Genomic DNA, 22,535 nt, shown 5'->3' with positions numbered 1-22,535 from the left:
CACAAGATATATCATTAACTGAACATTTAAACAAGTGTCTGCAACCACTGTCGATTGTCAAGCTACATGGGTTTTATTAGTGAATCAATGTTGTAGAAGATGACGGTCATTCTACTTTCACTACAGAGCCTCTGAACGTCTAAATGGGTTATATCTGATGCCACTGAAAGATTGAGAAACTGCATTTTATCTTTATTTATATGCATTGAAAGGATTAGTGGTGGATCAACAGTTATTGAACATTTGAGATCAGTAGATGCTTTTGTTTGGCAGTGGATGTTTGAGTCTTTATGGGTTAAGATCCAATAGATATATGTGAACTATGTACAGCATTAAAAACAAAGTTTCAGGGAAAAACAGCTTCTATAAACCAAAGTGATAGCATTTAGTATGACCTCCCTTTTAATGTTTTTTTTTTTCTTTTACAGACAATGTGACATTTATTGCATTCATTTTCTGATGTTTTATACCAGGTTTCCTTCAACACATGTCAAATGTTTCTAACTGTTTGTGCTGCATCTTGTCATGGGGTCACACTAAATAATGACTTTAACCTTCAGAATTGATTTAGTTCAGGTTCTTGTGCATCTTTTAAGGCTGTATTTTCTTGCTGTAAAGAGATTAAGAAATAAATATGCATGTTTATTTCAACCCTGCAAAAACAACAAAGCTGGAGGTGGCCAAAGACTTTTGCACAGTACTATCATTCTGAGACAGTACAGTTTGAGATATTTTATAAGATATTTTGTCATCCCATCCGTCCATTACCTTCCATAAAACCAAGTCATAAGCATGGACCACCTCCTGTGTCTTTTCAGCTGAGAGACATATTCTGCTCAACTTGCCTTGACTTGACATGGCTTGGCTCAGTTTAACCACCAGCTCGCTGCATTTTAACTGAACGTTTAGTAGTACTATGTCAGCTGGAATGGCTGTTATAGTGAGACAGCATAAACTACTGTGACATTTCCTTCAATACAATTGTAGCTAGGCAACAATGGAGGAAGCAGAAACTTGGAATTATAAGTTATAGTTTCTGACATAAAACATTATTTTAAGATTTTTTTAGATGACAAAATAGTTGTTTAGACTCAAATCTGTGGTTAAGACAGTGCTTACATAAGAATCTACTCCTATACGTTTTAGAGATCCCCTGCTAGTGTAACCGATGTATTGTTGCATTTCATCAAATACATTTTTTTGCTTTTTTATATTTTGTTGTTTTTCTTTGTGGTTACACTTATTTCTTCAAGTTTGTTTCACTTCTGACATTTCATCCCCTGTAGTTTTGTATTATACCCCTCACTCAGTTTTCTAACCCAGTGAGAAGAGGCGTGCTTTTGAAAAACTGGTCATTAGAATTTGCTGTACTGATTTTGATGTATTTTCTACAGAGAATAAATCCCCCAGTTGGTAATGCAGGAGTTGTTCTTGTCTCATTCCTCATCATCTACATAAAAAACACAAAGCTACTACCAAACAAAGTGCCAGCCCACACCAACTGCATTAACCCATAAAGACCCAGCACTACTTTTATGGCAGTTCCCAAATGATTTTTCTCTGTTTTTAACTTTTCTTAAGTGATTTATAACCATTTATTGCAATATTGTCTTCTTTATTTTGCATTTCTTCAATGAAAATCATGTGTTTTCCCATTTTTAATTCACTCACCATATAGATGTTCACAAAAGGTCAGATTAAAGTTGAGGGTTATTGTATTAGAAACAGAGAAAACTGAAGGAAAAATGACTTTTTCAGCAAATATGTCATTAACTGAACATGAACCAAGTGTCTCCATCTACTGTCATAGATCAAACTCCATGGGTTTTACTGGTGAATCAATGCTGTAGAAGATGACAGTGTTTCCACGGTAACTATGGAGCCTCTGAACATCCAAATGGGTCATATCTGATGACCATGAAAAGATGATGAACTGTATTTACCACAAATTATTTAAATGGATCAACATATTAGTGGATATTAGTGGATCAACAGGTATTTAACAGTTTATATCAGTAGAGGGTTTTGGTCGATGGTGGATGTTTGGGTCTTTATGGGTTAAGTCCAACTAGTGTAGCAACATTTCAGCATGAGACCCAATGAAGCAATGATCACATATCAATCAGTCTGTGATCTGCAAGTTTTTACATCACATTTAGCACTGCTTTTGCTTGCGTGTGAATGTCCTGGGTCCTGAGGCATCTTAACCACATGCTCAAACCACTTCAGCTGGCACCTCTTGATGTGGAGCAGCGATGACTCTACTCCCAGATGAACTCTTCACTGTATCTCTGAAGAGGAGCCCAACCATTCCGCAGAAGAATCCCATTTCATCTTGTTCTTTCTGTCACTATCCACACCTCATGATTACAGATAAGACTAGGCATGTAGATCGACTGGCAATCGAGAGTTTTGCCTTTTGGCTCAGCTCCTGTTTCATCAAAACAAGCTGGCACAGTTTCTACAGTGTAATGCAGACACTCAATCTACAAATGCTGATTTCCAGCCAAGCAAAATATGGAGATTGTCTGTTTTTTGTTTTTTGTTTTTTTAACATTTGTCATTATGAAATAGCAAGTCATTATTTAGGCTAACATATTTTTTCATCACAATGGTGGGAAAGAGTCTCCAAAGCTTCGCCTGCCAGGACATAGTTCTTTACATGGGTTTGATTGTTTAACATTATAGTTTTAGTAGCCTTTAATACTAATACAATATTAGCATGACACAAAGATAGTTAGTCAGGATTATCACTGGTTGAGACAAACTTAAAACATTTGAAATTAACTTTTGCTAATTTATACATGACAAAATCCAATATGGAGATTAGAAATGAGTCACTATGGAAACATTCCCATTTGGACAGCTAAGGTAGTCATTGTATCAGCAGCTGAATGCAGCCACATGGCTTTGTGAGTGTGCTATTAACTTGTTTTTGTTATTTTCCTGCCTTGACATCAACTTTGACAGACGTACACCATAAGTTATTTCTTTGTGAAAACATCAGAAAACAGAGTCTGTACGAGAACAGAACACATTCAAATCAATTAAATGAGATGTTTGAGTGTAACTAAAATTCCCAAAGACAGCAAACATGTGTTGAAAGTTTTACTGTTGAAATCACCCAGTGTGTGTGAACAGTAAAACCTTCTGATCCTCCTGAAAAGTGTCCTAGACTAGTACAGTTTACAGGTGCAATTGTCTCTGTTTTTTGCGCAATTTCTCAAAAATTCTAAGCATAAGAAGTCAGAGGATTGTCTCACCTACTCTGTGAGTTGCTACTGAGGGATTATATGTTATAAATTATGAAACAAAGTGATGGTTTAGTCTCTTCTGGGCTTTCAAAGTACATGAAATCTGTATTTTATGAGTATATGAGCTGAAGACAACTTTGAACCCTAATGGACAATATTCTATTTTATGCAGTTCTACTTTAGTGTTTCCCAAGCCTGAAACAAGCTGAAAATTTTAAGTGATGCGCGCACACACACACACACACACACACACACACACACACACACACACACACACACGCACACACAAAGTCAATTTACCACCGCATGCCTCTGTTCTATCTATCACTCAGACTCTGCATGTGTGGTGAGGCGTGACAACACTCATTCGGTCTTTCTTTTTTTTTGACAAAACCCCAAGAGATTTATTAAAAATACCCAAGCACACAAATCTTTTTTTTTCCACATCCTTTTTTTTTTTTCCTTTTTTTTTTCCTTCTTGGTACGCAGCGACAAGTGGATCGAGGTGAAGCGTTCACAACAATTTGTTGCTTGCAGTGATTGTAGCCCAGAGGTGTGTATGTATGTGTGTGAGGTAAAAACAAGAGAGTAGGATTCAGAAAATTCAGGAGAGACAGTGAGGGAGGGAGGAGCAGCTTTATCGAGGAGAGGAGATGTGCATATTTAATATCAAAGACAGACAGAAAATCTTTCCCAAGTGTTCATTTTTGTATCCAATTGCAGGAGGGAGTTTGACACAATGAGTGACAAAGGCAGAACATGACAGAAAAGACAGCAAGGAAGTTAAAACATCCAACGCAATGTTAGTATTTAATTCTGTGTCAAACCAAAAACTGATAAAGGAAATCCCTGGAGCTCATCACAAAATCGAAATATGAATGAAAATCCCAAAAGGACATGTAGAGGACAGAAGGTGCACAATATGTCTTACTTACAGTGATGCAAAAAATGGTGACAGGAGCAATGCAACAACATAGACGTTTTATTTATGATGGTGTTGAGGACGGTTGAAGGAGGCAGGAGGTGTAGCATTTGCTGTTTCTACACCTTTTGTGTTTAATCTGTGATGTCCACCGATGATCACTCGCCATCTCTGTCCCTCGACCTTTAGGTGGCAACTGATGCAAAAGCTGTTCTGCATGTTTGAAAACCAAGAAATCCTTGAAATAAAATAAGAAATAAGACATGCACACAACACATCTTTTTTGTTTCATTCATCTGATTTTTTTTTTACCACTACAGATGGATAAGAAGAGAATTTTAAACAGTTCAGTGTAAATTAACCCCTAAACAAAAAGTTATAATTTAACCCATAAAGACCCAGTGCTACTTTTGTGGCAGTTTTCAAATGGATTTTCTCTCTGTTTAACTTTTCTTAAGTGATGTATCACCATTTTTTATAATATTATCCTTTGTATTTTGCATTTTTTTCAATGAAAATCAGGTATTTTTTTCCTATATTTAATTCACTGATCATGTAGGTGTTCATAAAAGCTAAGACTAAAATTAAGGGTCATTATATCATGTAATGGAAATATTACTTATATTCATATATATTCATGTATTTCATATATCATATGGGTTTCTAACTTTATTTCAGATAGTGTGACTTGTTCTGTGTTGTGTCCAGAGTAGAAGGCCAGGCCAACACCTGAGTAGAATAGAGGCAATTTCTCACAGGGGTATTATCTCTAAGTTCCTGACACTAGCCAAAACACTTTCTACATATCATAATTTTCTCATGGGAGACAGAAGACTACAGGGTGATTTGTATTTTTGGGTTCAGACCGTCTCAGTCTTTGTCTGAGTGATATCTCTTTCTATGGAGCTCCAAATAAAGTGATTTCTTTGACACTGAACGTTTGATCTTATCCTTCATTATTATAGATGAATTAGTAGAGTAACATTTTTTCCATAACAATCAGAAGCAGAGAAAACTTAAGAAAAAGTAACTTTTCAGCAAAGATAATAATAATAATAATAATAATAATAATAATAATAATAATAATAATAATAATAATAATAATAATAGGTAAAAACAACTGTTTCCATCCACTATCATTGGTAAAATTCCATGGGTTATATTGATGAATGAATGTTGTAGAAGATGACGGTGTTTCCACGTTCGCTACGGAGCCTCTGAATGTTCAAATGGGTCATATCTGATGACCGTGAAAAGATGACAAACTGCATTTTAAACCAATTATTTACATGTATTGATAGGATTGGTGGATCGCCAAGTATTACATATTTTCGATCAGTAGATGGTTTTGGTCAGCAGTGGATGTTTGGATCTTTATGGGTTATATCCCCATAAAGTCAAGGCCTAAGTATTTTTTAAGTATAGAGAATGTGGACAAAATACCACAAGGTAGTTGTGATGTAGTGCAGTCTAATAGATTAGTCCATGTTGGCTTCATATTGTCAGATCATTTATTCTGTCCTCCCTCAGACTGATACTTTGAACTAAATGTGAATCAATATGATGCTCCTCCATAACGACTGTGATGCTACACCAGCCCCCTTCAGGACACTCAGCTCAGGAGCTGGCATAGACTCACATCCACAGGGACCTGAGACTTAGACTTAGCGTTCGACAGTGTTCCACACAACATTTGGCAAAACAAGAGCCAAGAGCTGCTCGGGGAAGCTGACATCAGCAACATGCGCCATGAGAGATTAGATAGGACAGTGAGCCAGCGGTCCCCTGTCCCTCCTCGTCCCCCTGGCAGGAGAATCAGGGAGACACAGCGATGATGGACACCTGTCTCAGCTCATCTGTCTCAGACAAGCTCCTTCACTGTAGGCTAAGTGTGTGAGTGGAAACACTACTATGTTTAAGACAGATACCCACGGGAAGCGAGAAGTGAAACAAGTGCCAAACATGGAACAGCTGCTAAATGGGGATCCACAGAAGAGCAACACACACAGTTCCTAATGCAGTTACACAGCTCTGTGGAAACACCGGCCATCACTTCCACTGATGTTACATCTCACTCTGCAGTTTTGGGGGTTTTTTGTGCAAAGACCAAAACAGAAGTGCCAGGATCATGAGTGGTGGAAATAGAAATGACAAACACAGGATAAAAAAAAGAAAAAAAATAATAATGAAAGTGTAACTCTGGAGTAATTCACCTAGATATGAATAATTTCAGAGGCACTCCATAAAAACAACACCCATTAAACATAATCCCCACATTAGCATGTGCTGATTTATTAATTTATAAACTTGGCACACTGTTTAACATTGCAAATCTCCAGAAAACAAACAATGACATTTTCTGTGTTTTAGACAGATTTGGACACAAGCACAGCCAGCTGGTTTTGGATTTACTGCAGAGAGCTGAGACCGTTTCTACTCTACATATGCAGTGCACAGGGGCTTCCTGAGGACTTAATACAATACATCCACAGTATCCGCAGATGTGACAGAAGAATACATTGATCCTGGATTAGAGAGATGAGATTCACTGAGGTGACCAAAACAGAGAGGAGTGAAGGCTGGAGAGGAGGGGGGAGGGGGGAGGGGAATGAGCACTGTGACATGAGACAGAAGGATGGAGGATGGATTCATATGGACAGTTAGACAGAGTGACAGGGAGAATAAATGAACAGAAATGGGGGTGGGAGTGGAAATGCACTGTGTGGTTCAAGTGATGGGAGTGACCACATGAATTAGCTTTAACTGAGCCTGAGAATCATACTGGGAAGAAACTGAGATATTTGGTATCATGATAGAGGGGTTATGATTCAGTATTGACCAGTCAGCTACAATATTCTATTATATTCTATAATACTGATTAATTCATTATATTGGCACCTTTCACTGGGTTAGATATATTACGCAGCAAGTGAACGTTTAGTCTTTGAAGATGATGTGTCGGAAATAGCAAAATGGACAACACAAGGACCTGAGTAGCTTCAACCAAAAACAGCCAAAAACAAAAGAAGTGACAGAGGATCATACATAATATGAGACAGGTGGTCATACTGTGATGCCCCCACAAATGCTCAATAATATTCATAAACGGTTGTCCTGGAAACGCCCAACAAGACCTGCAGTCATGGAGATACTCTGACCCTCACTTGACCATCACAATTTGGCCTCTGTCAGAACTACTCTAATCCTTAAACTGCCCAGTTTGATGCTTCAAAGAATCTGAGGATTCAATTTTCATTTGCTACCTAATATATTCCAACTTCCAACATGTGGCATTGTAACCAGGTAATCGATATCATGACCACTTCACCTGTTACTGGTCATAATGTTATGGTCAATCAGTGTGTTGTAGGTTGTGCTGACCGATCTACCATCTGAACATGAGTATCAGCTGATTTTCTCCTCTCTGACTGTTATCAGACTATTGATAAATACAATCAACAATGATCAAGCACAGACCAATGCTGATCTGTTTTTATAGGATAGGCGTCAGTCTGCAGCTGCACTCCAATGTAGGTTCAACCTGACAACATGTAATGATAAAAGAACATGGTAGAGGTGAAGAAAAACCATGAGTAAATAAACACTAATGTAATTTTTTTTCTTATCAGTGTATTTTTATTGAGTCTTTCAAACATACAGAAAAAGTAAGACAAGCACTGAGACATATAACAAAGGTATAAGATGTCACAAAACCAAACAAACAAACAAAAAAAAATTAAAGGGTTCCACAATGTAATTAACCACTGTGATTTTTTTTTAACCTGATTGGAGGAAAACTGTCAAGGTCTAAGTGAAATATCTAAGTATGTGCAAAACCTGAGTAAAAATGTAGGCTAAAGAAGCTTTAAGAAAAAGGAACAGACACAGTTTGCTCAGTTTTAAGATAAATAAATCTTTTAAATACATCTTTTTATATTTAACTTTTTTTTTTTTTTTTTTTAATTTAATGTGTGATAATACTTTGATGAACCCTCCAGTATCCAGGTGCACCTTTTAGGCACACTTTACACTTCGTTTTAAAAAACTTCATGTTATTTTTCACAATTTCAATAAAGTTAGAATTCAAAAGTTGTTCATTTTTGCATGATCTTTAAAACTCTGGCCACCAGTTAAAATTTGCACATTGTAAACAAAAGAAAATTACAAGACTAGCATCTGTCTTCCAAGTGTGCCTAAAACGCACTATTACTTCCATTTGATATGTATGATTAGGGCTGACTTTGAGTTACAAAAATAAAATCAAATTAGAGCAGAAAAATAAATCAATATATAATATTTAATAGTTTGATTTATAGATGTGCCTTTTTGGCACACTTGGTGACAGATGCTAGTATTTTTGAACATTTGACCTTGCGCCAAAAATAATAATGCAAATTAACCAATGTTGGAGTTATTCATTGACATATGCCAGGCTGCAAAAATCAAATAATATGTGATCCACTTTTTATGTAGTATACTGAAAAAAATTAATATTTTGTGGTTTTTTTGCATCCCAAGAAATAGTTTGTTCACATTACAAACACGGCATCTAAAGGGTTAAAAAATGTGACAATTTTTGAGTATCTGGTATTTTTATTTATGGCTCAAGTTGAAGAAATAGAAAAAAGTGTAAAAGAATTAAAAACAAAGTGTATGAAATTTTTTTTTGACATTATTCCACAAGTGTGCCAAAAAGGCACACTTGGTGTGCAGTAAGGGCCTTGCTGGACGGGATACCAGAGGGTTAATAAATGTTGTGGCTGCACGCTAGTTTCTATACATCATATTCGATTTAGATGATTAAACCCTTTTTATAAACTTTTTAAACTCTTTTCCTGTCTCCATAAACATCTGGTAAATTTGAAGTGAACTTAAAAAAAAAAAAGAACAGAAAAGTGAATTATGTGTGTTTGCATAAACTGCTTTGGAGCGAGAAAAAAAAACAGCAGTTGTCAGCAGGAGGCAAGTTGAACAAAGTACAAGTGGAACTCTGTCATGTTGTTTGTGTCTAGAATGGCTGTGATGTCTTTTTACATGATGACAGAGGAATAATATTGTATCCTCACAGTTTTTTGGGGGGGACATTTGACAGAATCTATCTAAAAGATGGTGTTTCCATGTGCAATTAAAAAAAAAGAAGAAGAAGAAAAAAATAATGGAACCAAAAAAACCCCCAAAAACCTGAAGAATCGGAGAAGTTTTCTTGAATTTTTCCCATAAAAATTTTGTTTCCATAAATATTTTCTGATCTTTTCCAAATGTACATTTAACATGTTTATAGAAATTCACCTCATGAGGGACATCATTGAGTAGAGTGGGAAATGATCTGCGCCAACAGACTGATATTTAATTACTTATACTTTACAATATTATTGAGTAAATTTCAATCCCTCAAAAAAATTTTAAATATACAAATATTATTTTGCTAAGTCGTGGAGCTTTTGTAGGTCTAAAATCTAAATATCCACACAGAAAATCTAAACTTATTATGTTAAATATTTAGAACATTTTACTAAATTTCAGACAAATATTAAACATTTACTTTTATCTCCTAGGTATTATGAAGTCACCAGTGGCTATATATTTTACAATGCAGTATCACAAAACACAATATTGACTGATAAAGCATATTGATGTTTTCCTCCAGCCCTTAGAGAGAAGTATGTTTTTGAGATGATATTTACATTTTATTAGACTAAAGGAGACACCAGCCTGTTATAAATGCTGTCTCATGGCTGGAGCATGAGTGCAGACAGCTCATGTTATTTTTGGCAGCCAGGGTGATGTCTGCAGATCCCAAGTGTGGGATTTGCAGATGACAAGCATTCCAGAGATTCCAATTCCAGATTAACTATTTATAGTATTTAAGGCTTTTATGTGTTATTTGAAAAAGAGGCAGCGGATGTTCTCCTACAGAGCTGTGCTGCAGGTTTAGTGCAGGGTTAAGAGTCTTGTTTTGAGGGGATTTAATGGTGTCTGGTCTGGTGAGGCTAGATGAATACCCACAATCTTTCACAGGGTAGAGGGGTCAGCAGAGGGATGGGGTGTCACCTCGGTGGGGTGTGTCTGGTGGGACTTAGTGGGAACAGTTCTTATTCACATTCCACAGAGCTTTTCAGGTTGAACTTGGGAAGCCTGAGTGTCTCAGCAGCAGATGGGTCAATCCACAGAGACGTCTGATTCACTGTCCCCAACCTGACATTCATTAGACTTGAAAAAAATGTAGGGATACAATTCATTCATAAAAATTAAGTTAAATTAAAACAGTATCATATGTAAGCAACTACACCTTTTGAGCCATGAATTTGTTGATATTTGTTTTTTTAATTAAGTTGATAGAATTCCAAACATCACACAGTTGCATGTATCCACAAACATGTACAGGGGTTAAGAGCTGTCTGGAAACAATATTTTCTATCATTTCAACCACAAAAATGTGTACATCATTATAAGATACATGATGAGATATACTATATGATTTAAATTACATTTTAAAATAAATTGCCACGTTATGTGATTTGTAATAAATATAGTGGTCCCTTACGTGTGTCACTTAAGCTACAAAAATCTCTTATTATGAAATTAAATTCACACTCATTGTATTTTCTTCTCTTTACTTATTTCCCAAAGACTGGTGTCACTGGTATGACCTATTCTGTTCCTAGGGAATGGAAAACACTGAATACAAATCTATCAAATTCCCATAATTTTGTGGATATCCCCTAACTGACAGCTATTGATTGTAAAATGTAATTTTCATTAATTCTCAAAGAGCTGCCAGCAAACTAAAAATACTGATTGATCTAAAACTAACTTTAGAATCATTAATCATATCAATATATTTAAATGATTCTGCTAAAATGCAGTTACTCAGGTTTTCAGAAGCATTAACTCTTTCTTTTTTGGCATTCAGACCCTCTGTAATGAACATAGAAACATCATCCCCTTCTACAACACTGATTCACCTGTAAAACCCATGTAGATTTATAAATGAAAGGGTACCTGTGCTGGTCATGCCAGGTCCTTAAATATAGGAAAACACCAAACTTTCACTGAAAATTTTAAAATGAAGAGAATAAAATTATAATAAATGGTGATATATCACTGAAACTATTCAATGTAGCGAAAAAAACAACAACAAAAAAAAAACAACAACATATCTATCTATCTATCTATCTATCTATCTATCTATCTATCTATCTATCTATCTATCTATCTATCTATCTATCTATCTATCTATCTATCTATCTATCTATCTATCTATCTATCTATCTATCTATCTATCTATCTATCTATCTATCTATCTATCTATCTATCTATCTATCTATCTATCTATCTATCTATCTATCTATCTATATCTATATCTATATATCTATCTATATATAGGTTTTTTTTGTTTTGTTTATATATATACATATACATACATACATACACACACACACACACACACACACACATATATATATATATATATATATATATATATATATATATATATATATATATATATATATATATATACACATACACACACATACATACACACACATACATACACACACACACATACATACAGTATATAAAATAAATCAATATAAATAATATAAAATTCATAATTTATTTAAGTCATGACAGAAATAGCTCTTGGTTGTTAATCATTAACACGTTGGTGTTAGACAATGTTTAACTGTCTACTGTTTTTTGGTGACACACTTTACGACATTTTTCCATCCCCAAAGTGAACATTTCTGCAGAATAACTCAAATACCTTATATTTTTGGCACAAATCTACAGACTTCCTTGAATGTTTGCTGTGCTATTAACTATTGAAGTCAGTTCTAATATTAGTCACACTCATACCGCTAAGCACAATAAAGGTGCTTTTCATAAGGTAGCTATAAAAATAGATATACATTATTCTATTTAACCAGGTAAGTTAGTTGAGAACTGATTCTCATTTTCAATAACGACCTGGACATATAGAGACGAACAACCAATCATTCTCAAACCTTTGGGCAATGTAGATTAACCAGTAAACCTACTAGTGCATGTGTTTGGAGTACAAGGAGAGAACACCAACAGAGAACATCCAAACTCCACACAGAAAGGTTCCTGGTGTTGGAATCGAACCTTCTTGCTGTGAGGCAACAGTGTGAACCACCGCACCACCATGCTGCCCTTATTAATATTAACTTCTGCTTTTATTGAGGTAATTTCTTTTACCTACATCTGACCTAATTATTGATATAAAGTACTTATTAATATTTAAATATTTTATGCCTTTAAATGCAAAGTTTTTGTCACCATGCTGCTATGATTCCATATACAACAAAATTTTTTTGTGCTGAATTATTACAGTCAATAATTAGCAGCACCACTGATTTAAATGCATTATTATTATTTTATGTGCAGTGTCACATACCGCTGAGCATAAAACGTGTGTTCTATCATTTGTACACTGATTTAAATGAAAGTCAATGACATATTCTTATACTGAACAAGTTGAGTGTTTCAGACCTACTGTGGGTGCTGATCTGGAAATAAAAAGACAAAATAAAAATACACAAATAAAATCATCAAAAAATGAAGACTGAAAAGCGTAAACAGTCCCCAAGGATTAAATATCCAACAAGTGGTGCCAGGCACAACAAACCCCGCCCCTCGCAGGTATTGTATCTTATTTTGGCATCGATCAACTCTGTCAACCATATTCAATATTTGTTAAATACAAAAATTATATATGTGCCCAATTTGAAGTGAACTAAAACAAAATAGCTGTTTTTATAGACATTTGAAATTTCGCCCAGTATAAGTAAATGGGAAAGGAAAAGATAAAAAAATTTTACAAAAAAATTCTAAAATAAGATATCACTTAGATATTTTGCAGAGTGATGTCTAAAATTAATCTCTATATCTCTGCAATGTTTTAAGTAAATTGAGTTAAACTGACGTTTTTATAGCGATTTGAAATTTTGGCCATTATAAGGAAATGGGGAAAAAAAGAATTTTAAAATTTATAGAAAATTTGAACTTTGACCTACTTTCCCCAACATGTAATCACATCTATTCTGGGTCACTGGTAATTTAGAAACCCAGTCTGGTATGAATTCAACCAATAGTTTTGCTACTAAAATGTTAAACAACTAAACAAACAAACCAAACCAAAAACAATACCCCTTGCCTCCCCTTTGGGGGACGGGGTAAAAAATGCAAAATACACAGATAAACCCAGTGAAGCTGAACTTAAACCTGCTCAGCCAGTGATGCCTGATGATGATCCATTAATGTTAAACTCGTGAGTTTGTGGACAGACGTGAGGGGACGAATCGTATCCTCTGGGAATAGATCAGGTCTACCATATACAGACTGAAGTTGATGAAGGAGAACACCGCCACCACAACCTTACTGTCCCATGGACACTTCCCCCGGGGGCAGGACGAAGGCCGCCACGGGGAGCCATATTTAGTGTCAAAACAGAACACTGGCCACACCACTGATGCACTGAGGTAGAGGAGGACCTCCAGGAGGGTGCACACCACCACAAACCTTTCAAAGGGCATGCAGCGCATACCCTTGGTCTTCCCGCACACCGTCATTATGACCACCACAGCGGTCAGGGCAAAGCAGAAGGCATACACGGCCACGCAGTAGATAGTGGCGCCATAACGGGAATACTCACTCCCATTGGCCAGAGCCCCAAAAATGATACAGGCCACAAAACCCTGGACAACTTTAAGGAGGCCAGAGATAGTAGCCATGTAGCCCACCACAGTCTGGCCTGGCCTGGCTCGGCACAGGGCCACTTCAGCCCCATAGGCCACAGAACCCAGGATGGAGCACACGGTGACGGCGATGCGGAAATCCCGGACATGACAGCCGGCATAGGGACACTCAGATCGGACAAAGAAGAGGGGGTAGACCACTGAGGCCGTCACATACCTGGAGGAAAAATAGGATAATCTACAGTCACAGAGGGGCTGATAATGATACTGATACAGGACTGTAATGTAATGTAATGTAACACAACATTGTACTAAATCAATTATAAAAGCACAAATCCAAATTATGCCCATTTTGTAAAATTAGGATTAATTTATCAGGATCTAATCTCAGAAATGGGATATAATGCTAAAATTAGTCTATAATCACAGCAAAGTAAGAATCATGTTTTTGCCTTGAAATTAACGTGTTAATATGTAAAAAAGGAATGGGTCACTCTCCAAACTTCCAAGGAAACCAATAAAATATGTGTGCGTTTTAACCTTAAAAAGTCTAGAGCTGCACTAAAAATACATAGTGTTAAAATGGCACTGAATTATAACTTTCTTCATTTGATTTGAATTGTAGCAAATGCAGATACAATGACAATGCTACTTCAATATATACAGTATGAATAAATTGTAATGCCACTTAAACATGATGATGCTGCAGACCTGTACATGAGGAAATGTTCTCTATTTCCTCCTTTAATCACAACTGACTCACCCTTGAACTAAAGGAACTTGAAAACTCCTAGACGTACTGTATGTCTTGACTTTAGTACTTTTTCATAAAAATACCCAAATAGCAAAAATATGGAGAATCAAAGCCTTCTAATGACATGTAGCATACCTGTTTTGGCACAAGTAATATGCTTATGACTTCATGAACATTGTAGGGAGGGTCTATGAACTGGTGGCGTTCAAAGGGCTCCAGTAAATTGGGTAAACCACAACCATTATAAATCGTACAACAGTTGTACTTTCAATCTCCAGTCCACTCCTATGGCAGCTACAAAAACCAAATAGAAATAGTCAGTGTTGGTTTAGTCTCTTTTGGGCTCCTCAGTCAGGGGTTAAGTCAGGGGTGTCAAACTCATTTTAGTTCAGGAACCAGATTCAGCTAAATTGACCTGCAGTGGGCCGAACCAGTAAAATAATAACATAATAATATATAAATAATCTCAACTCCAAACTTTTCTCTATGTTTCAGTGCGAAAAAAGTTAATTTACATTATGAAAAGGTTTACATCTACAAACTATCCTTTCAAAAGATGTGAATAACATGAACAAACTGAAAAAATAAGTGTAATTTTAACAATATCATGCTTCAGTTTATCATTTCCAAATGTACATTATAACTTACAGATCACAGTGGATCTACAAACACACAAAACATTTAATAAAAGACAGAATATTGTTAAAATTGTATTTACTTTTCTTAAGACATTTCAGGCTGTTCATATTTGTTCAGATTATTCACTTTTTTTTTTGTTGCAAAATTATACTTTGTTTTAGTGTAAATATATGAAAATATTTACATTTACAAAGTGAAACATTTGAAGTTGTCGTTATTTATATGTTATTATGATAGTATTTTACTGGTCCTACCCACTTGAGATTGAGTTGGTCTGAATGTGGAACCTGAACTAAAAGGACTGTTAATATTGTCAGTAAAATTTTTGCATTTCACAAATTCATCCCAAGGGCCGGACTGGACCCTTTGGCGGGCTGGATTTGGCCCCTGGGCCGCATGTTTGACACCTGTGGGTTAGATGATTAAATGTTTAATATCTCTGGTCCACACTCAAACAAAGTAAGTGGCGATGATGCATTTTAACGATGGATGCCACCAGCTATGAAAAGGGAATATGTTCTGAGCTGCTGTAGAAACATGGTGGCCTAACACAGAACTCCATGGAGGCAACCTTTTCCCTCTGTAGACATAAACAGCCCATTATATGTTAATGAAAGCACTGTGATTTTCATTTTCATGTGATTATACACTAATGAAAACATAATTATGATTTTTTTTTTTTTTTCATTTCTGCAATTAGACCCTCCTAAATCTTACACTCTTGACTTTTTACTCAGAATTTAGATGAGCAAAAAGATTCCACATCCAGCAGTTAAATGTGAAAACATCCAGGCAGCATGCACAGTGAGATTATAAGGAAGGACATGAAAAGATACAGCTTTTGAAAGGAAGGGGGGCGGCTTATTGCATAAAATTTGAATCTGTAGTTGCACTTTAACTTTTCTCTAAACGTCTTATTTTCATTCCACTAAGACACCACATTGAACTGAAGATCATGAGCCAAAAGTAAAGATGTGACTTACAGGAGTGTCGCAAATGCAGCACACGTGACTGTGAAATTATCCCAGGAAACAGGGAGGCAGCTGTAGAGACGGGTTGCATCTAGGAAGAACACCACCACAGACATGGCAAAGCAGAAACACCATGTCGCCATGCAAAACACACCGTGAGAGCCACTGTATCCGGCACTGTGGGTTACCATGGCAATCACAGCACAGCCCATAGCTAACTGGCAGAGACGGGCAGCACCCAAAGGTGAGCACAGTGCCCTTTTGTTGAGGTATGGACCACCCTGGGGATCCATAAGTGAGGTGGAGTGGTAAAGACTTCAGGACCTCTAAGTGGTTGTAGAATTGTTTACTAAAAGCGCAGATCCGAAGTTGAGTTCAAAGTTGATGTTTTTAACTCCAGGTTGGTTGTGTAACCCTGTCACCCAGAGAGTCTAATCCAAGTGTTTCCTCCGTCAGTGTCTCTACCAAGTTTGTCAAAGAAAACCTCACCTCTCTCATGAGTCCAAGTGTCACTTTTTACCTCTGTGTGTGACCTTTCTTCAGTCACTTCCACTTTTGCTTTTCAGCCCTTTAAATAGATTCACGGTGCAGTCTCGGAACAGTCTCGAAAAGCACTGCTGTCTTCAAAAGCCTATCTTCTTTCTTCTGTTTTGACAAATGTGTGGTCATATATGTGGGGGTTCAGCTGTTTCAGAGTGCTTTTGTCACCCTGTGTGGTAAAAGGCCACTTAGGTCTAGCTGAACTCTCCAGGGTCACTTTCCTTTCATTCACTCTGTTGCGTTTCCTGACTTTGTTGGGACTTTCTAATACTCTATTTCTGTGCTGGTGAATCAGAGCATCTCAGAAAGTGAAATCTCTCATCTGTAAGAGCTCTGAGAGATGACACTGACTCAACATCTACAAATATCCAGACTCACTACTGTGTGCTCCTCCAGAAAGCAAGGTTGGATTCCCATGTGACAGTCCTGGTTTTGATGAAGTCGGCTGTTTTCCCTCTGATGATAACTTGTAAATCTTGTAGAAGGTGTGGGTTCTTACAGATGTCCAGCTGTGTCAACAGGTACAGTAGAACCTGTCCCAATTTGATCTTTTAGCTATAGCGATCTGGTCCATGCTCCATGTGAAATTTGGATCGGTTGCTGTAAACATCCACGGGGGGAAACCATGTGGTCAGTGGAGTTAAAGACACCATCAGCAGCCCTCCTCCTCCTCCTCCTCCTCCTACTTCTTACTTACATCTTCCTACTTTTCTTCGATCACACTCTTTCTGACACACTGTCTCCTTCGTCACCGTTCCTCCCTCTCTCTGTGAGGAGGGGGTGCTGCTGGTCAGTCAGACTGGAATGGGAGTTATTTGGGGTAGGGCCGTCAACAGATGAACGTTGGAGGGATGTGTACATGTGGTTGGGCGTGGAGACGCATAACAGACTGAAATGAGAGGACTGAAGCCATGATGTGAAAACAAGTGCGCAGATGAAGGCCTACACGTGGCAGTATACATGCAAAGGAATGTATTTATTAATTTTTTTTTTTACTTTATCTTTATTTGTTTTATCAGCTGATGATACAATACAAAAACTTGGAGTCACTGGTTGAACACAAAATATTTAAATGACCCACAGTAGTAATTATGCATTGTTTTGTTTATAGTCCGGCCATGCATGCAAAGGTATTTTAAGCACATTTAGATACTGTGGTTTTTTTTTTTTTTTAATTATTATAAATTTTATTCTCATCCCTACTTTATGAACTTGTTCAGGTCTGTAGCCAACATGACAGATAAAAACAACAACCAAACCTCTGAAGCAGCACCATCCTAACATCAGAGCTCATGAATCAGTGATGTCAAACTCCTTTTAGTTCAGCGGGCACCTCCAGCCCAAAATGATCTCAAGTGTATTCAGTAAAATAATAACATAATAACCTATAAATAATGATAGCACCAAATTTTCTCTTTGTTTTAGTGCAAAAAAAAAGTTGCATTAAATGATGACAGTGTTTATATTTACAAACTATCCTTTCATAAAAAAATGTGAATAACCTAAACAACCATCAACAAACTGAAATTTCTACAGAAAAAAAAGGTAATTTTAGCAATATCATACCCATCTTATCATTTATACATATACATTGCAGATGTCAGTGGATCTCCAAAGGCACAAAACATTTAGAAACTGGCAACAACTGACACTTTATTCACTGTTGCTGTTGCTCATGCTGCTGCTATATGCACCACCACTTTAACTGGACTTTTGCTCCATACTGTGATTTTGTACATATTAAGAATTTCTTCCTGTTTTTTTTTTGTTCTTTTCAATTTTTTTTCCTCCCATATTTTTTATAATTCATTCATTTATTTTCTTAACCTCACTAGGGTCATGGGGGTCACTTGGAGCCTATCCCAGCTACTTATGGGCGAAGGCGGGGTACACCCTGGACATGTCACCAGTTCTGACATATAGAGACAAACAGTCACGCTCACAGTCACACCTATGGGCAATTTAGATTAACCGATTAACCTATCAGTGCATGTCTTTTTATTTTTTATTATAGTTTTTTTCGACCCGACTTACCGTTTATATATTCTATTTTAGATTTGATTCTTTATCTTCTTATGCTAAAACTGAGACCTGGGTAATTACATTTCATTCATGTATCATGTACCATTGATCGAATGACAATAAAACTGAGTCTAAGTCTGATAATATTGTTCAAATTTTCAGAGTTTGGATTTTGGAGTTGTCATTACTTATAGGCCATGATGCTATTAATTTAGTGGTCTGACCCACTTAGGCTAAAATGAGTTTGACACCTTTGACACACCACTGTAATTTCTGCATGTTGCAAATTCACGTTGGAATGTTTGGCAGGCCAGTTTGAGGCCACGTGTTAGACACCCCTGTTATGAAGAATTGTTAGTTTTATTTTTGGCCACTGGGGGGAAGCAAAAAACACCCAACACTGACATGTCGTTTTTTGGCCAACTTCTGGCCCAAGGGGTATTATAACTGTTTTGTCGTCTGTCTGTCTGTCTGTCTGTCTGTCCATTCAATGACATAACTGCATTATCTGAAGAATGCATTGAGATATCTGCACCAAATTTATACTGTGGACGCATCTGGGCATGAAGCAGAAGCCTATTGAAAATAAGTGACCTTGACCTACTTTTTCAAGGTCAAAAAGCCTTGTGCCATTTGCAGGTATAATATCTGAGTACTTTCAGATATAAGTATGTATATCATAAATTTTACACAAAGACAGTCTAATATAAACTATAGGGCAGTAACCTTCAACAGAAGCTTATATTTGGCCGAGGGGTATTAAAAGTGTGCAGCACGTTATGTTAACATCTAGTAAAATGTTTGCATAAATATTCAGCACACGTTGAGCTATTTTACTATTAACTAAAAGTCCAGTGTGAGAGATAATCACCTCAAAATGAGAATGCTTGTGTTTTCATTCTCTTACAATGACTTTCATGTCAGAACAGGCTTCCTCTTCTTTTTCTTCTAGTTTCTATGGGTGACATCCAGTGTTGCGGTGTATTAACATCACCTGCTATGTGTGAGTGTGGACTGGAGTTATTAATCATCCCCTTAACTAAAAATCCCAGAGAGAACAAAACAAATGTGGAGGGGGGGAAAAAAGGGGAAAAAAAGTTAATTATGTGTATTTCCATAACCTGGTTCAGAGTGAATGTTCTCGGCTCCATTGTGTTGTGAACAGGTGGTGCTGTAGACTATGATACACATGGGTCTTAGTCTCTTTTGTCCAGATTATACAGCTCTGGAAAAGAATAAGAGACCACAGCAAAAATGTCACTTTCTCTGATTTTACCATTTATAGGTATATGTTTGAGTAAAATGAACATTTTTGTTTTATTCTCTTAACTACCGACAACATTGCTCCCAATTTCCAAATAAAAATACTGTTATTTAGAACACGTATTTGCAGAACATGACACATGGTCAAAATAACAAAAAGATGCAGGTGTTTTCACACCTCAAATAATGCAAAGAAAACCAGTTCATACTCATTTCCAAACATCACAATATTAATTTGTAACTTTGGAAAAGTTCAGACATCAGTATTTGGTGGAACAACCCTGACTTCAATGACAGCTTTCACGTGTCTTGGCTCTCCTCCATTGCTGTTGGATGACTTTATGGAGCTCCTGGCAGAGGAATTCAAGAAGCTCAGTAATGTTCCATGGCTTGTGACCATCCATCTTCCTCCAGAAGTTTTCAAAGTGGGTTCAGGTCTGGAGATTGGGCTGGCCATGACAGGGTCTTCATCTGGTGGTCTGTCATCCACACCTTTATTGACCTAGCTGAGACCAGGAGCATTGTCCTGATAGAAGAACCAGTCCTCAGAGTTTGGGAACATTGTCAGAGCAGAAGTCCAGGAGATTTCAGTAGTTATTTTTTGATTCCAATTACTTTTTCAGTACTAATAGCACTGTTTTTGCCTATTGTAAGAGGACAGTGATGGACACAGTAGTGGTTTATTCTTCTTAAATAAGACATGGTTCAGGTGTTTATTCAGTAGAATAAGGTGTGCTTGTGTTGGAATTCAACAGACATAGGAATGGAATGGCTGTCATACATGCAGACATGCTGATTTCAGAGGAAATTGCAGTGATCTTTTAATTTTTTCCAGAGCTGTAGGTATGGCTGTCACCATCCACAATTGCTCTGAAACAGGGGTAAAAGTTAACTAGATTGTTTGTCTAGTTCTTGAGAGATTTCTTTCTGATTTAATCTAATAACCTTTGAATTTACTCTGAGCTTTTATAAACATCTACATGATCAGTCATAGTAAATAGTAAGTAGTAAATAGATGGAAAATACCTGAATTACACTGAAAAATCCAAAATGCAGAGGATAATATTATAATAAATGATGATAAATTAGAAAAGGCAACAAGAAAAAGTCATTTGAAGCTGAAAATAGTTGTGGGTCTTTAAGGGTTAAAAAATACAACACACACACACACACACACACACACACACACACACACACACACACACACACACACACACTATAATGGAGGGTCCACACCGACTTTTGTACTACACATATTTTTCACTTTCATACATGAAGACACAGCAAAAATCTGATCACTCCCATTAGTTAAATGTTTACTTTGTCAGAATTTATTCGAAAGAGGTGTTTTAATTTTCTCTTTCCTTAAAATTTCATAATGTGCATTAAACACATTTATGGAAGCGCTAATGAGGGACTAGTGAGGTCAGATGCACTGATGTCACAGAGTATTACACACTGAACTTCTTAAAAGTTCAGTGTGTTTAATATTCAATCTCCTTTAAGCTTGGGTTTAGTCCTCACTGAACCACTGAAAGCATAGCTGCTAAATAATAAATTAATAAACTATGTCCAGCGGTCACTTTGTGTTGGACAAATAATCTTCTGAAGTTCTGTGAAAGCTTTGATGAAAAAAAAAACAAAAACTACCTGTTACAGCTAGAGACGAGGCTGAATTTTACTGTGGTTCAAAGATCCACAAGTTAACACTCCAAACACTGCTTTTTTATGATCCTTCTCTAATGCTTGTTTTTCACTATTAATTGATATGAATTTGACAGCAAACAAGGTATTATACAAATATATGGAGGCAAATGTCACACTGCCTAGACTACTGTGTACCTCATTCAGTTTATGTGTATGATTATGACACTGGCAATCAGAGCTCCCAGTTCAGACGTGTATTCAGACGTGTATTTATTTATTTCATTCATATTTTTATTAGTCCATTCACTGAACAGGCCGCTGCACTCTGGTCCTCAGGTCTCTGTCTCCATCTGCAGGTTATGGCACATGACTGTTTAATAGTGTATGTATGAATAATTCTCGTGTTTCTTTAACCGAAGAGAACCTAAATTCCTTGATTAAATATATGTGTGAATAACGGTTCAGTGATTTTCTCCCTTTATTTTTTTCAGTTTCTTTGTTAAATGTTAGGATTCAGACATCTTGGATTTGGTAAAAGAGTGACTCTGAATTGCGAGTATAACCATACTTGCATGGAAATGTCATTTTTTAAGTTATCATAGGTGTCGTGATTTGTCATTTGGTCATTTGTGTTCATGTCTGTGTCTACACTCGATGGACCAGATACTTTTCATTTATTTTAATTATTTACATTCTGTTATTTAGCTCTATTTAGATAATCTTTACTGTTGAAATCATTTAATCCACATAAGATCTATGATGAACCACAAAGGCACTGAAAAATATCTTATGAATTAGATC

At 36.5% G+C, this 22,535-nt stretch overlaps 1 protein-coding gene across 1 annotated transcript; it reads right to left on the bottom strand.

Moving 5' to 3' along the window:
* Positions 1-13,278: 13,278 nt before the first annotated feature.
* Positions 13,279-16,712, bottom strand: LOC115427504 (myeloid-associated differentiation marker-like protein 2). Its single transcript, XM_030146083.1, has 2 exons — positions 16,275-16,712; positions 13,279-14,115 (listed from the first exon to the last, which is right to left on the bottom strand). The coding sequence occupies exons 1-2, from the start codon at positions 16,553-16,555 to the stop codon at positions 13,464-13,466; spliced, it is 933 nt and encodes a 310-aa protein (XP_030001943.1). The 5' UTR covers positions 16,556-16,712; the 3' UTR covers positions 13,279-13,463.
* Positions 16,713-22,535: the final 5,823 nt, after the last annotated feature.

Source organism: Sphaeramia orbicularis, chromosome 1 (genome assembly GCF_902148855.1).
Source record: "Sphaeramia orbicularis chromosome 1, fSphaOr1.1, whole genome shotgun sequence".
Classification (NCBI taxonomy): domain Eukaryota; kingdom Metazoa; phylum Chordata; class Actinopteri; order Kurtiformes; family Apogonidae; genus Sphaeramia; species Sphaeramia orbicularis.
The sequence above is the reverse complement of the archived record's forward strand: the minus strand, read 5'-3'. Positions and strand labels throughout refer to the sequence as shown.